Below are 13,445 nucleotides of genomic sequence, written 5' to 3'. Positions count from 1 at the left end.
TTAAAAATTGACTATAAGGGCAATGACTCTTCAATGGTCAACTGACCATTTTGGTCAAGTTGACTTATTTGTAGATCTTACTTTGCTGAACATTATTGTTGTTTACAGTTTATCTCTATATATAATAATATTTAAGATAATAACCAAAAACGTAAAAATTTCCTTAAAATTACCAATTTAGGGGCAGCAACCCAACAACGGGTTCTCTGATTCATCTGACAATTTCAGGGCAGATAGAAATTGACCTGATAAACAATTTTACCCCATGTCAGATTTGCTCTAAATGCTTTGGTTTCAGAGTTGAAAGCTGCAATCTACATTTTATCCCTATGTTCTATTTTTAGCCATGTCGGCCATCTTGATTGGCCGGCCGGGTCACCGGACACAATATTTAAACTAGATACCCCAATGATGATTTTGGCCAAGTTTGGTTAAATTTGGCCCAGTAGTTTCCGAGGAGAAGATTTTTGTAAAAGTTGACAGACGACGACGGACGACGACGACGGACGCCAAGTGATGAAAAAAGCTCACTTGGCCCTTTTGGCCTGGTTAACTAAAAAGTTAAAAATGCCAAATATAGTACGAAGTTGAAGAGCGTTGAGGATAAGAGAAATTTGCCAAATACAGCTAAGGTAATCTTTTCCGTAAGTAGAAAATTCACACTTTGAAGTTAGTGAAAATAAATATTATTTGTATTTTGATATAGGTTTGACACTTACAATATCTTTTTGATACTTCGCTTCTTTCGTCGCTTTTTTAATTGCATTGTTTGTCTAACGGTGGTTCCTGGCGTTGTTGATATTTCTGTTGTGTCTGTCAACATACTTGTTGGACCCATGTCAGTTGTAGTTTCCGTTGTGTCTGTCAACATACTTGTTGAATCCATCTCAGTTGAAGTCGTAAATGCCGATGTTTGGTGACTTGTTGTGAATGAGAAATCTTCTGTGGCGTATTCTAGCGCACGATACACAATGTCTTCATAAATAAACCCTTGTTCATGTATCAAAACTGATTCCATATTTGTGATAAGATGTGGTCCAAACATTGAAGTTAGATTACCATCGGGGGTGTCGATGCCTAAAAATAAAATTTTGTATCGATAAATACAACATTCAAAGATGTTTCTACAATGTTAAGATGATACCATTAATAATCAAATTGTTCAAAAGACTAAGACGTTTTTATGGATAGCACTACCATTTACGATCATTGTCATCGAAAGATATGCGACGTCATATTTTTAATTGTATTGCTACTGTTCAAACTCAATATTTGTGTCTGAGAAAGAATAAAGAAAAGGTTTTAAGTAAATTATTGTTACAAACACCTGACTTAATAGCTTTTCGGCTATGCATATGTTTATTATGTGCTTTTGATTCACTGCCATCACTATGCGCTAAATCCAGTAAAGTGCTTCGGACTTTTGACATTTATAACTTGTTGTTATCATTTTTTTTATAGACACGATCGTAAGTACCAAAGGCTGAGTTCAGAATAACTATGCTGTGGAGTTAATATATCTGTTTTGTTAAAATGACTTAAACGCACTTTTTATATATAAGGACTTACCTCTTTCTTTAGCCTCTAAATTGTCGTTCAATTTGTGTTTGTGATCATTTTCCGACTCTATCTTAAGTTGCCTGATTATAGAAAGAGATGGTACTTCAATTGGTTCAAATGTCGTAGTTTTTTGTAAGAAGTGTCTCACAGGACCAACAGTCATTGCGTCCAGCATGCCATGTGTCTCATTCAGTATGTTTCCATAGGATAATTTTAAGATTAGAATGGTAAAACAAACGGATTTCCTGCAAAATTTGTAATAGAATTGTGAATTAATCTTTATTTACTGCGAAACCAATGAAACTATGAAAAGTCCGATAACTAAACCTATAGTTTGAACAACGTTAATATGTTATTTTGAAAAAAATATATATACATAATTATGTATTGCTTGAAGTTTGTTTAGGTGGCATATCTCTATTACAAATATCACTGTTTTCTATCTTGAAATATCTATAAACGAAATTTTGTAATGTTTAGGTTACTGTAGCAATTGCTTATTTTTCTGTATTATAATGATTGCTAAGTAGTCATCACATAAAGATAAGCGAAATCTTCGGTGAACAAAGTGTTTGAAATTAAAAAAGGGACCGATTAATTTCTAAATAGTGCTTCATTCATTTTGAAGTTAACTGAATATAACTTAATCAAGAATGCTTAAAAGGTGGATAGCAAATGTTGTTGAACCAGACAAAAACAAAGTGAAGAATCAACCCTCTAAGATATTGCATATTCATTGAAGGTCCAATTGAAATATAAATCCATTTATATGAATTTACAAATACATCATCAATACCTTAGTTTTTGCACTTTTTTATTTATTTTCTGTATTTTGTTGATTTGTGTTTTGTATTTTACTTGAGATTAATTCTGTAAACACATTTGCCTTTGTTTTGTATTTGTTTTCGTTTGCTTTCTTGTTTTTTTAAAACAACAAATTTTCTGATCATTAATACAAAATAATTAAAAGAAATAGGAGTAATAATAATTATAATAATCTTAATTATAATTTAAAACATCAGACAGGACTTACCACATATTCATGTTTTATGTAGAACCGTTTGGACCGTTTTAAAAACTATTTTGAAATTCACAAAAATTTATACCGCGGCCAAATTTATACTTATTTATTTATAAACTGCAACAACAAGAAAACCCAAGCACCAATACAGTAATTAAAAAATCATTGATGACTTCCTTGTATATTTTAGGTGACACCCTGTTTAATTAATTTGTTGATAATACCCTGCTACCGAAATAAATTGCAGTTTTTGATTTCATAAATTATGAAATGCATATACTTATATTAATATTTAAAAGGCTTTATACAAAAAGGAATAAATGCATATGCACTATTAATCATACATGATATTTACGCATACAGATTCTTGTTTACTCTTCAAGCTGTTTTACGTTTAATATTTTCCATTGCATAGTTATATCTACTCATTTTTCAATTTCTGCAGCATTACAGTGAAGATATCACATGATCATTAGTTAACGTTCATACGTCACAGTTAACGTTCATACGTTACACACCTATTTTACAATAAAATCAATTAAATTACGTCGAACAATAATATACATTACTTCTAAAAAATAATTAGTAAACATGCCACAGTCTAAAATTCTTTCTGAATACATAAACCATTTGTGTTATAGTACAGAACTAAATTTATATCAGAATTTATTATCCTGATGATAGATTCATTTAAAATCTTAACATATCTACATATATTCTTTGTTTTTCTGTTATATCTAAGTTGCCCATCTTATAGATATTTTTCAATAGAAAGCCAACAAGCAGATTGATTTTTTATCGGAAAAGCTCATATGAATTTAACTCAATGTCTTATAAAACTACATATTGCTACTATCTATCCTATCAGCAGTCGATCCGGGGTTTCGATATAGTTTATTTGGGAAAAAACCCTTTTCTATGCAAGCGTGCACACTAAAATATTTCAAAAAGTACATAGTCAAGGTATCTCGTAAAAACATTATATGTGTTTACATCTCCGCCTCTTATAATAGTATTTGTCATTGTTAACTTAATGACAAAAAGCTCATCGTTGTTTCATGAAACATAATGATCAACAAATTTATGAAACAAAGTAACCTTCTATTTCATGAAACAAAGTGACCTTCTACTTCATGAAACAAAGTGACCTTCTACTTCATGAAACAAAGTGACCTTCTACTTCATGAAACAAAGTAACCTTCTATTTCATGAAACAAAGTAACCTTCTATTTCATGAAACAAAGTGACCTTCTACTTCATGAAACAAAGTAACCTTCTATTTCATGAAACAAAGTGACCTTCTACTTCATGAAACAGAGTGACCTTCTACTTCATGAAACAAAGTGACCTTCTACTTCATGAAACAAAGTAACCTTCTATTTCATGAAACAAAGTAACCTTCTATTTCATGAAACAAAGTGACCTTCTACTTCATGAAACAAAGTAACCTTCTATTTCATGAAACAAAGTGACCTTCTACTTCATGAAACAGAGTAACCATTTTATTTCATGAAACAAAGTGACCTTATACTTCATGAAACAAAGAAACCTTCTATTTCATGAAACAAAGTGACCTTCTACTTCATGAAACAAAGTGACCTTCTACTTCATGAAACAGAGTGACCTTCTACTTCATGAAACAAAGTGACCTTCTACTTCATGAAACAGAGTGACCTTCTACTTCATGAAACAAAGTGACCTTCTACTTCATGAAACAGAGTGACCTTCTACTTCATGAAACAAAGTGACCTTCTACTTCATGAAACAGAGTGACCTTCTACTTCATGAAACAAAGTAACCTTCTATTTCATGAAACAAAGTAACCTTCTATTTCATGAAACAAAGTGACCTTCTACTTCATGAAACAAAGTAACCTTCTATTTCATGAAACAAAGTGACCTTCTACTTCATGAAACAGAGTAACCTTCTATTTCATGAAACAAAGTGACCTTATACTTCATGAAACAAAGAAACCTTCTATTTCATGAAACAAAGTGACCTTCTACTTCATGAAACAAAGTGACCTTCTACTTCATGAAACAGAGTGACCTTCTACTTCATGAAACAAAGTGACCTTCTACTTCATGAAACAGAGTGACCTTCTACTTCATGAAACAAAGTGACCTTCTACTTCATGAAACAGAGTGACCTTCTACTTCATGAAACAAAGTGACCTTCTACTTCATGAAACAGAGTGATCTTCTACTTCATGAAACAAAGTGACCTTCTACTTCATGAAACAAAGTGACCTTCTACTTCGTGAAACAAAGTGACCTTCTACTTCATGAAACAGAGTGACCTTCTACTTCATGAAACAAAGTGACCTTCTACTTCATGAAACAGAGTGACCTTCTACTTCATGAAACAAAGTGACCTTCTACTTCATGAAACAGAGTGACCTTCTACTTCATGAAACAGAATGAGCAACAACTTCATGGAAACAAACACACAGATATTTTATTTGCAGAGATACATAAAAATTTAACAAAAAAACATACAATGGGGTTTAGCAAAACGATTTATGAATCTGATACTTTTTAAACATGGTAAATAAACCTGAGATTGTTTTATTTTACTAATGCTAATAAAAATTATTTATTTTGCTATGATAAATAAATTTTTCGGCTTCTAACAATCGTTAATTACATTGAAATTTGCATAACGTTCGAACATATCTTTTTGTTGGGGCAAGTGTGGACGCAATATTCAAGATATATGAACTAAACTGAAAAACGTATCAAATAGAAAATCCAGTCTAATTCAAGTCCTCGGCTCAATTTCGAATACAGGCTATCAAAAGATAAGTTTACTAAAATTGATCTAAACGGCTTAATGATATAAGTATACCATGTATTTTACCCGGATATAAAATTTAAAAATTATTATCTGTTGACTTGACGTAATTATACATATGCATTGACAACCATTTAACTAAACCGAGTATTTATCTAATGAATAAGAGTGATAAAGTAGAATTCAATAATGTGTTTCATATGAGTTTGATGTAAATTATTAACTGTCAGTCAATTTGATAAGTTGGAAGGGAATCAATACATTTAAGCACACATACAGCAAACTAATTACTTCATTTCTCAGGGAGTTCTCTTTTTTTTACATCCATGATAGGGAAAATAGACAAAGATTGAGATAAAAAAAAAATACATTTGCATGGGACTGAACTGCTCTAAAGCCTTGTCAATAAATATATTTGCTTTGTTTCTGAATGTTTATGTCCTTTGGGGAATGAGATGCAGGGGTATTTTTTGTCAGGATTCGTTCGATTTAGCGCTTAACATATGATACCGATACTGTCTATTATGAAAACAGTATGCTTAGTTCCAGATGTCATAGAGTTTGTTCGTTTGTTGGTTTTTTTTTGGGGGGGGGGGTGTTACTGACCCCTTGACATGTACCCTACACCTTCAACTGCTCATCTGACTTGAATGCATAGGTGAACATGAAAGACGTATGTTTGAAAATTTTTGTTTTGATTTTCTTGGTTGTAGCTGTTTTTCAATTATTGTGAAATCCGCATCAAGAAGTAAGACCATTTCACCTATGAATTGGGTCATTGAACTCATTAGAAAATCAAGATGTTTAAAAACATCTGCTTTTGTAAAACGTTTTAAAAGTTTGAAATTAATCTTTTGGAATATTTGGAATAAGCAATGACAACACTCTGTTAGATTACATACTTACAGTTTGCAATTGCAGTATCCGGGGTTTTTTCGTTGTTAGTGATATTGGACTCTAATAATCCTTTTATAAGAAGTGACATTGTACCAAAAGTATAATAATATGATTTTACCTTTTTATTTAAAATAGGATGATGACTTTTGAAATTACCTACAAGTAATATAAAATATCAACAAATACGAAAACAGTTGACAAAATTTCAAATCCTGGCCCATGTCTTGATGTTAGCTTTATTGCGAAAAGTACTTTACAAAGATCCAGGATGTATCGCTGAAAACGAATTATTTTTAAATGACATTTTGAATAATTTGTAAAGAATCCAATTAGATATATAGATATATGTAAAATAGCATAAGAATATATTAACATATGTATTTTTAATTCTGTAAAGAATGGTGTTAAAAATAACGAACAACTTCATTGCATTGAAAATGAAAAAAAAAAACGGTTTTCCATATTTACAAATCCGGTATACAAATAGGCAGTGAGCCAATATCCAAAGCTTTGAAGACAAATAGGAATAAATGTGAAGTGTTAATTTAATTCGTTGGTATATACGAGATTATCATCTGCAATAGTAAACTACTTGAACTTCAATTTTCGAAGGTCGAATTATTACCGCCTAGTAAAAGTTTATACATGTATAAAGTTGACAATTTTATCAAAACCCATCAGCACATCTTTATTCAACCAGAGAACTGATAAAGTTGTCCTTTAAATTCAGCCGATCATATACTGATATCATCGACAACCACACGTTTATTAAGTTCTGTTAAACAATGGTTCCAGTAAGGGTCAAATTGCCAAAGAATCAGAGAAACGGGAATAATCAATTTACTTGTCGGCACTGACGAATGAAGATTGCTTTTAATTTCCAATGTGAACTTAAAATTTAATATCAAATTCTCATTAATTGATCACATTTAAGCAAATTGTTTATTTCAAATTGGAGTCTTTATATTCTTTTGTTCATAACTATACATTTGTCACGTGCCGTTTACTTAATATAATGGTTTTCTTGAGAAAAGTTTTATAAAAATATGTACCAGTAAAATTTTTGGATTCGAGCATCACTTATGGGTCTTTTGCAGACGAAACGCGCATCTGGAGTAGATATAAAATTTCAATCCTGGTATCTATGATGAGTTTTTATTGTTCCTGGAATATCTCAGTTTAGTATACATCATTAATAAATCGTTTGAAATTGTCGGGTAAGGATCTATAGAAATTTCACCTCGTTGCAATATTCTGTTTTCAGTATAAAATGTCGAAGAAAATTAAATCAAGTCAGTAGCATTAGGATTTTTAGGATTGCATTTCACGAAATCCTTTCCTTAAATATAAAGTTGGCCATATTGGGGTGCATTGCTGACATTATACAATCTGTTTGGACATGAATACTTCAAGAATTACCCAAGTCATTAGATTGATTTCAATTCTTGTCATTCATCAAGTTAGTGAACTGATAGTAATAAAACTTTATAAAAAGATATTATTGATCTATTAAAAGAAGTTCCTATTAAACTAACTTCAGCAGAAAACTTTACATTAAAATTGCAAAATTATTCAGTCAGTGAACATTGCCCTAGGGCAGGGCTTCGAAGCAGTTGTTAAACTGATATGAAATCGCTAGTTATGCAACTTAGGATAAAATACTATTGATTTATCACAAGAAATTAACTGGAGCAGAACACTTTTAAATTGTAGACTGTCATTGTCCCAGGAAAGCAATACCATTGTAATGCCTCCTGTCAGTCAAGAAAAAAAAAAAGTTTGAATGGTTAGACTTTTATTTTCATGCGTAATCATCAATGAAGACAAGAGCTATTTAGTTAAAGAGGGAACAAATCATATTTTATATTTTGTATTGTTGGTGTTGAATGCCTCTCATTGTATTGTGGCATCGCTTTTACAGGAAGAAGCCGAGAACCCATAGAAGACCATGTACATTTCATGTCATATTTGTTTATGTCTGATAAATAAAGATTTTCTAGCAAATTTCATAGAAGGTCTAATCTGATTTTTTTCTTTTGTAGTGGATGACATAATTCATAATAGACAGGTTTATTTGAAAGTTTAAAAAAAGTATCAAAGTTGTCCTCTGTCAAGACACATGTTTCTTAAAAAACAACTCTCACCCGTACCTTCAAAAAACAAAATAAATATCAGTCAGAACAAAAAGTATCTTAGCAAAAGTATTGTCAAATTTTTTAAAATTTATTAATTACTATTTTTTTTTATCTAATGTAGTGGATGGATGAATATGACTGTTAAACAACCTGTCCAGTGGAACATCAAATGCACATTAAAAAAGAGAACATGTTTTAATGATCTGCTTTATACCAAACTGTCAAATTCAGTAAGATTTTTAACCTACTACATTGTGTACTAATTCACAATGTTACAATACACAAGAAGACATATAGCCCTACCTGGACAAAATATGCCAACCAGTCTGCTTTTTCTCACAGTGACAAGTGCTTAACTGAGATGCAGCAAATTCCAAGTTTCCAGTCTTTAGTTTCACCTGGCATGAGATCAAAATTCCCAACCGTGAGCATGCTATGGTACTACAAGCGATCAAAGCTTTTAACAGACAGGACAGAGGAGATCAATTGCAGAAAATCTATTGAGGAACCATCTGATAGTTATACAAGGAAAACATGATAAATCACTTCTTTTATTTAGCATAAAAATCATGCTTTTTGTCCATGAGACACAACATGACAACATACATTATTCTTATATATTACAACATTAAATTCAATTTATCATGGATTAAAATGAAAAAATTATTAACAACTTATATAAAGTAAGTAAGTTTTGGTTGGAGCTGTCTAGATGAGATTCCAATTGTGAGATTCATAATAAAAATTAGAAAATTAAGTCAAAACTATAGCCCTTTTCAGAATCAAAAGGACTTTGGGTAATCTCACTGTTAGTACACCAAAATAAAAATAACGTCAGGCCATTGGTTGGATTTCCATTGTTTACAACATGTAAACCAATCACAACCTTTTGGTTATGCTTTTAAAAATATTACCCAGAATTCAAAACTAGAGGCTCTAAAGAGCCTGTGTCGCTCACCTTGGTCTATGTGAATATTAAACAAAGGACGCAGATGGATTCATGACAAAATTGTGTTTTGGTGATGGTGATGTGTTTGTACATCTTACTTTACTGAATATTCTTGCTGCTTACAATTATCTCTATCTATAATGAACTTTGCCCAGTAGTTTCAGAGGAGAAGATTTTTGTAAAAGATTACTAAGATTTACGAAAAATGGTTAAAAATTGACTATACAGGGCAATAACTCCTAAAGGGATCAACTGACCATTTTGGTCATGTTGACTTATTTGTAGATCTTACTTTGCCGACATTTATTGCTTTTTACAGTTTATCTCTATCTATAATAATATTCAAGATAATAACCAAAAACAGCAAAATATTTCTTAAAATTACCAATTCAGGGGCAGCAACCCAACAACAGGTTGTCCGATTCATCTGAAAATTTCAGGGCAGATAGATCTTGACCTGATAATCAATTTTACCACTGTCAGATTTGCTCTAAATGCTTTGATTTTTGAGTTATAAGCCAAAAACTGAATTTTACCCCTATGTTTTATTTTTAGCTGTGGCGGCCTTCTTGGTTGGTTGGCCGGGTCACGCCACACAGATACCCCAATGATGATTGTGGTCAAGTTTGGTTTAATTTGGCCCAGTAGTTTCAGAGAAGAAGATTTTTGTAAAAGATTACTAAGATTTACGAAAAATGGTTAAAAATTGACTATAAAGGGCAATAACTCCTAAAGGGGTAAACTGACCATTTCGGTCATGTTGACTTATTTGTAAATCTTACTTTGCTGAACATTATTGCTGTTTACAGTTTATCTCTATCTATAATAATATTCAAGATAATAACCAAAAACAGCAAAATTTCCTTAAAATTACCAATTCAGTGGCAGCAACCCAACAACAGGTTGTCTGATTCATCTGAAAATTTCAGGACAGATAGATCTTAACCTGATAAACAATTTTACCCCATGTCAGATTTGCTCTAAATGCTTTGGTTTTTGAGTTATAAGCCAAAAACTGCATTTTACCCCTATGTTCTATTTTTAGCCATGGCGGCCATCTTGGTTGGTTGGCCGGGTCACCGGACACATTTTTTAAACTAGATACCCCAATGATGATTGTGGCCAAGTTTGGTAAAATTTGGCCCAGTAGTTTCAGAGGAGAAGATTTTTGTAAAAGTTAACGATGACGGACGACGACGGACGCCGGACGCCGGATGCAAAGTGATGGGAAAAGCTCACTTGGCCCTTTGAGCCAGGTGAGCTAATAAAAATGATCTACTGTAGCTTCATTTATTTTCGTTGGCATCAATTTTTCGTGAATTGATGAAAACTTTCATTTTTTAGATATCTGACTTCAAGGTTTAGCCAATCTCTTCGTAGAAAACCTATAGAAAATGTGTAATTTGTTGAACATTTATATTTGTGGTTCAACTGTACCTACAAAACCCACGAAAATTGATATCCAATGAATAATAATGAATTCACAGCACTTTATATATAGAAAAATAATAATGGAGACTAAAAGAATGAAAACTGATTTGTCTATAATCATTTCCAGTTTCATTTTTTTTTTAAGTTCATTTAGTGAATAAAAACAAGGATAATTTTTATCATTGTAATGTTACATTTGAATACAGATTATTCCACAGTAACTGGCCTTTTCAGAATCAAAAGGACTTTGGGTAATCTCACTGTTTGTACACCAAAATAAAAATAACGTTAGGCCATTGGTTGAATTTCCATTGTTTACAACATGTAAACCAATCACAATTTGGTTATGCTTTTATTAAAATATTACCCAGAATTCATTATATTCTGAAACAGCAAATTATATAACAAGATCTAATTAGCACTATGTTGTGTAATATTTGAGAAATAAATGAAAATAATGAATCAAACTGGCTCACAAATTACAAAAAAAAAACACATTAAGGTGGTACCTAACACTTTCACTAAAATTAATTTGGCTCATTTAATTTTCATGAAATTTTAACAAAGTATTTACTTTGACACTTTAACAAAAATATAAAAATATAAAAAAAAATTGAACCAAGTATTTTATCAGAAAAATTACACTGGTTATATAGCAGTTTGACAAACACTTATTTTGATCACTGAGAAGCTTAATATTCCCTTAACAACACAACGTAATTAAAACGTTTAGCTGATTTTACAGAGTTATCTCCTTGTAGTGTTAAGTACCACCTTAATAACTACAATTTGATTTCAAAACTTGAATGACATTTTCCAGTATGGTTTTGCTGGTACGATTTTTTTACAGTGACTTGACTGATAGTGTTGCTATCCAACAATTGCAATTCATTCAAAATTTTGACCAAATTGCAATTTGTTTTATTAAACCAAATTGTTCAACTGGTCAGAAATTTGAACAAATTGTTCAGTCAAAATGTGAAAGTGCAAGGTGATAAAATAAATCATACTTACAATCCTATAAGACTTTAACTCCACTGTGTTGATGTTTATTTTTAAATTAGTTTATCAATCTGTATAGTTATATATAGCTATTACCATACTAAAGGTGAACTGTTTTATTTGTAATTGCTATAAAAATGTCCAAACTAAGCTTTTATATAGTTTTTCTTTCAAAATGTATTCTATATTCATAAGAATCACACAGTATATGAATAAAAACATCATATTCAGTAAAATAATTTGTAAAATTGCAATACATTTGTAGGAAGGGGAGATAATCTTTTTTGGTTTCAAAAAGTCTTTATTCAAAAGAATAGTATTTTAGGTTATTTTCCCAAGGAAACTTATCAATAGCATATTGTTATTTCACATATAGTTTACTGAATATATGATGTATTATTTTAAATGATATATGATTCTTATAAATATAAAATCCTTTTCGAAAGAAAAACTATATAAAAGCTTAGTTTGGACATTTTTATAGCAATTCAAAATAAAATAGTTGACCTTTAGTATGGTAATGGCTATAATATAACATATATGATATAATATATCAATACAGTGGAGTTAAAGGCTTATAGGATTGTAAGTATATTTTATTTTATCACCTTGCACTTTCACATTTTGACTGAACAATTTGTTCAAATTTTTGACCAGCTGAACAATTTGGATTAATAAAACAAATTGCAATTTGGTCAAAATTTTGAATGAGTTGCAATTGGTATAATTATGTTATATTATAGCCATTACCATACTAAAGGTCAACTTTTTTATTTTGAATTGCTATAAAAATGTCCAAACTAAGCTTTTATATAGTTTTTCTTTCGAAAAGGATTTTATATTTATAAGAATCATATATCATTTAAAATAATACATCATATATTCAGTAAACTATATGTGAAATAACAATATGCTATTGATAAGTTTCCTTTGGGAAATAACCTAAAATACTATTCTTTTGAATAAAGACTTTTTGAAACCAAAAAAGATTATCTCCCCTTCCTACAAATATATTGCAATTTTACAAATTATTTTACTGAATATGATGTTTTTATTCATATACTGTGTGATTCTTATGAATATAGAATACATTTTGAAAGAAAAACTATATAAAAGCTTAGTTTGGACATTTTTATAGCAATTACAAATAAAACAATTCACCTTTAGTATGGTAATAGCTATATATAACTATACAGATTGATGAACTAATTTAAAATTAACATCAACACAGTGGAGTTAAAGTCTTATAGGATTGTAAGTATGATTTATTTTATCACCTTGCACTTTCACATTTTGACTGAACAATTTGTTCAAATTTCTGACCAGTTGAACAATTTGGTTTAATAAAACAAATTGCAATTTGGTCAAAATTTTGAATGAATTGCAATTGTTGGATAGCAACACTATCAGTCAAGTCACTGTAAATAAGTCATTCATTAAATTTCTCATTCATATAAAAAAAAAATATGAGATCATTTTATAATGGATTTCATTATGCATGTCATTAATGATTAACTATGTATCAGTAACTACAAGAGAAACATAAATACTTTAAAATATCACTAGTTATTCTATAACAGTCAACAAATATAAAGATTGCACTAATTATCACTAAAATAAAGGACTTAAAATAAATTAACAAATCAAACTTAATAAA

At 30.4% G+C, this 13,445-nt stretch overlaps 1 protein-coding gene across 1 annotated transcript; it reads right to left on the bottom strand.

The window, feature by feature from the left end:
* Window positions 1-715: 715 nt before the first annotated feature.
* Window positions 716-1,736, bottom strand: LOC143071065 (uncharacterized). The gene is made up of 2 exons (XM_076245141.1): window positions 1,570-1,736; window positions 716-1,077 (listed from the first exon to the last, which is right to left on the bottom strand). Exons 1-2 carry the CDS (start codon window positions 1,733-1,735, stop codon window positions 716-718), a joined length of 528 nt encoding a protein of 175 aa, XP_076101256.1. The 5' UTR covers window position 1,736.
* Window positions 1,737-13,445: the final 11,709 nt, after the last annotated feature.

This window comes from Mytilus galloprovincialis, chromosome 4 (genome assembly GCF_965363235.1).
Source record: "Mytilus galloprovincialis chromosome 4, xbMytGall1.hap1.1, whole genome shotgun sequence".
Taxonomy (NCBI): domain Eukaryota; kingdom Metazoa; phylum Mollusca; class Bivalvia; order Mytilida; family Mytilidae; genus Mytilus; species Mytilus galloprovincialis.
Note: the sequence above shows the minus strand (reverse complement) of the source record. Positions and strands in the feature narration are given on the sequence as shown.

Bases quoted from the DNA above. Each gene is read 5' to 3' on its own strand.
- LOC143071065 (XM_076245141.1), bottom strand. From the start codon at position 1,735: ATGCTGGACGCAATGACTGTTGGTCCTGTGAGACACTTCTTACAAAAA. The intron at 1,078-1,569 runs GTAAGTCCTTAT...TTTTATTTTTAG, and splicing joins TTTAGAGGCTAAAGAAAGAG to GCATCGACACCCCCGATGGT.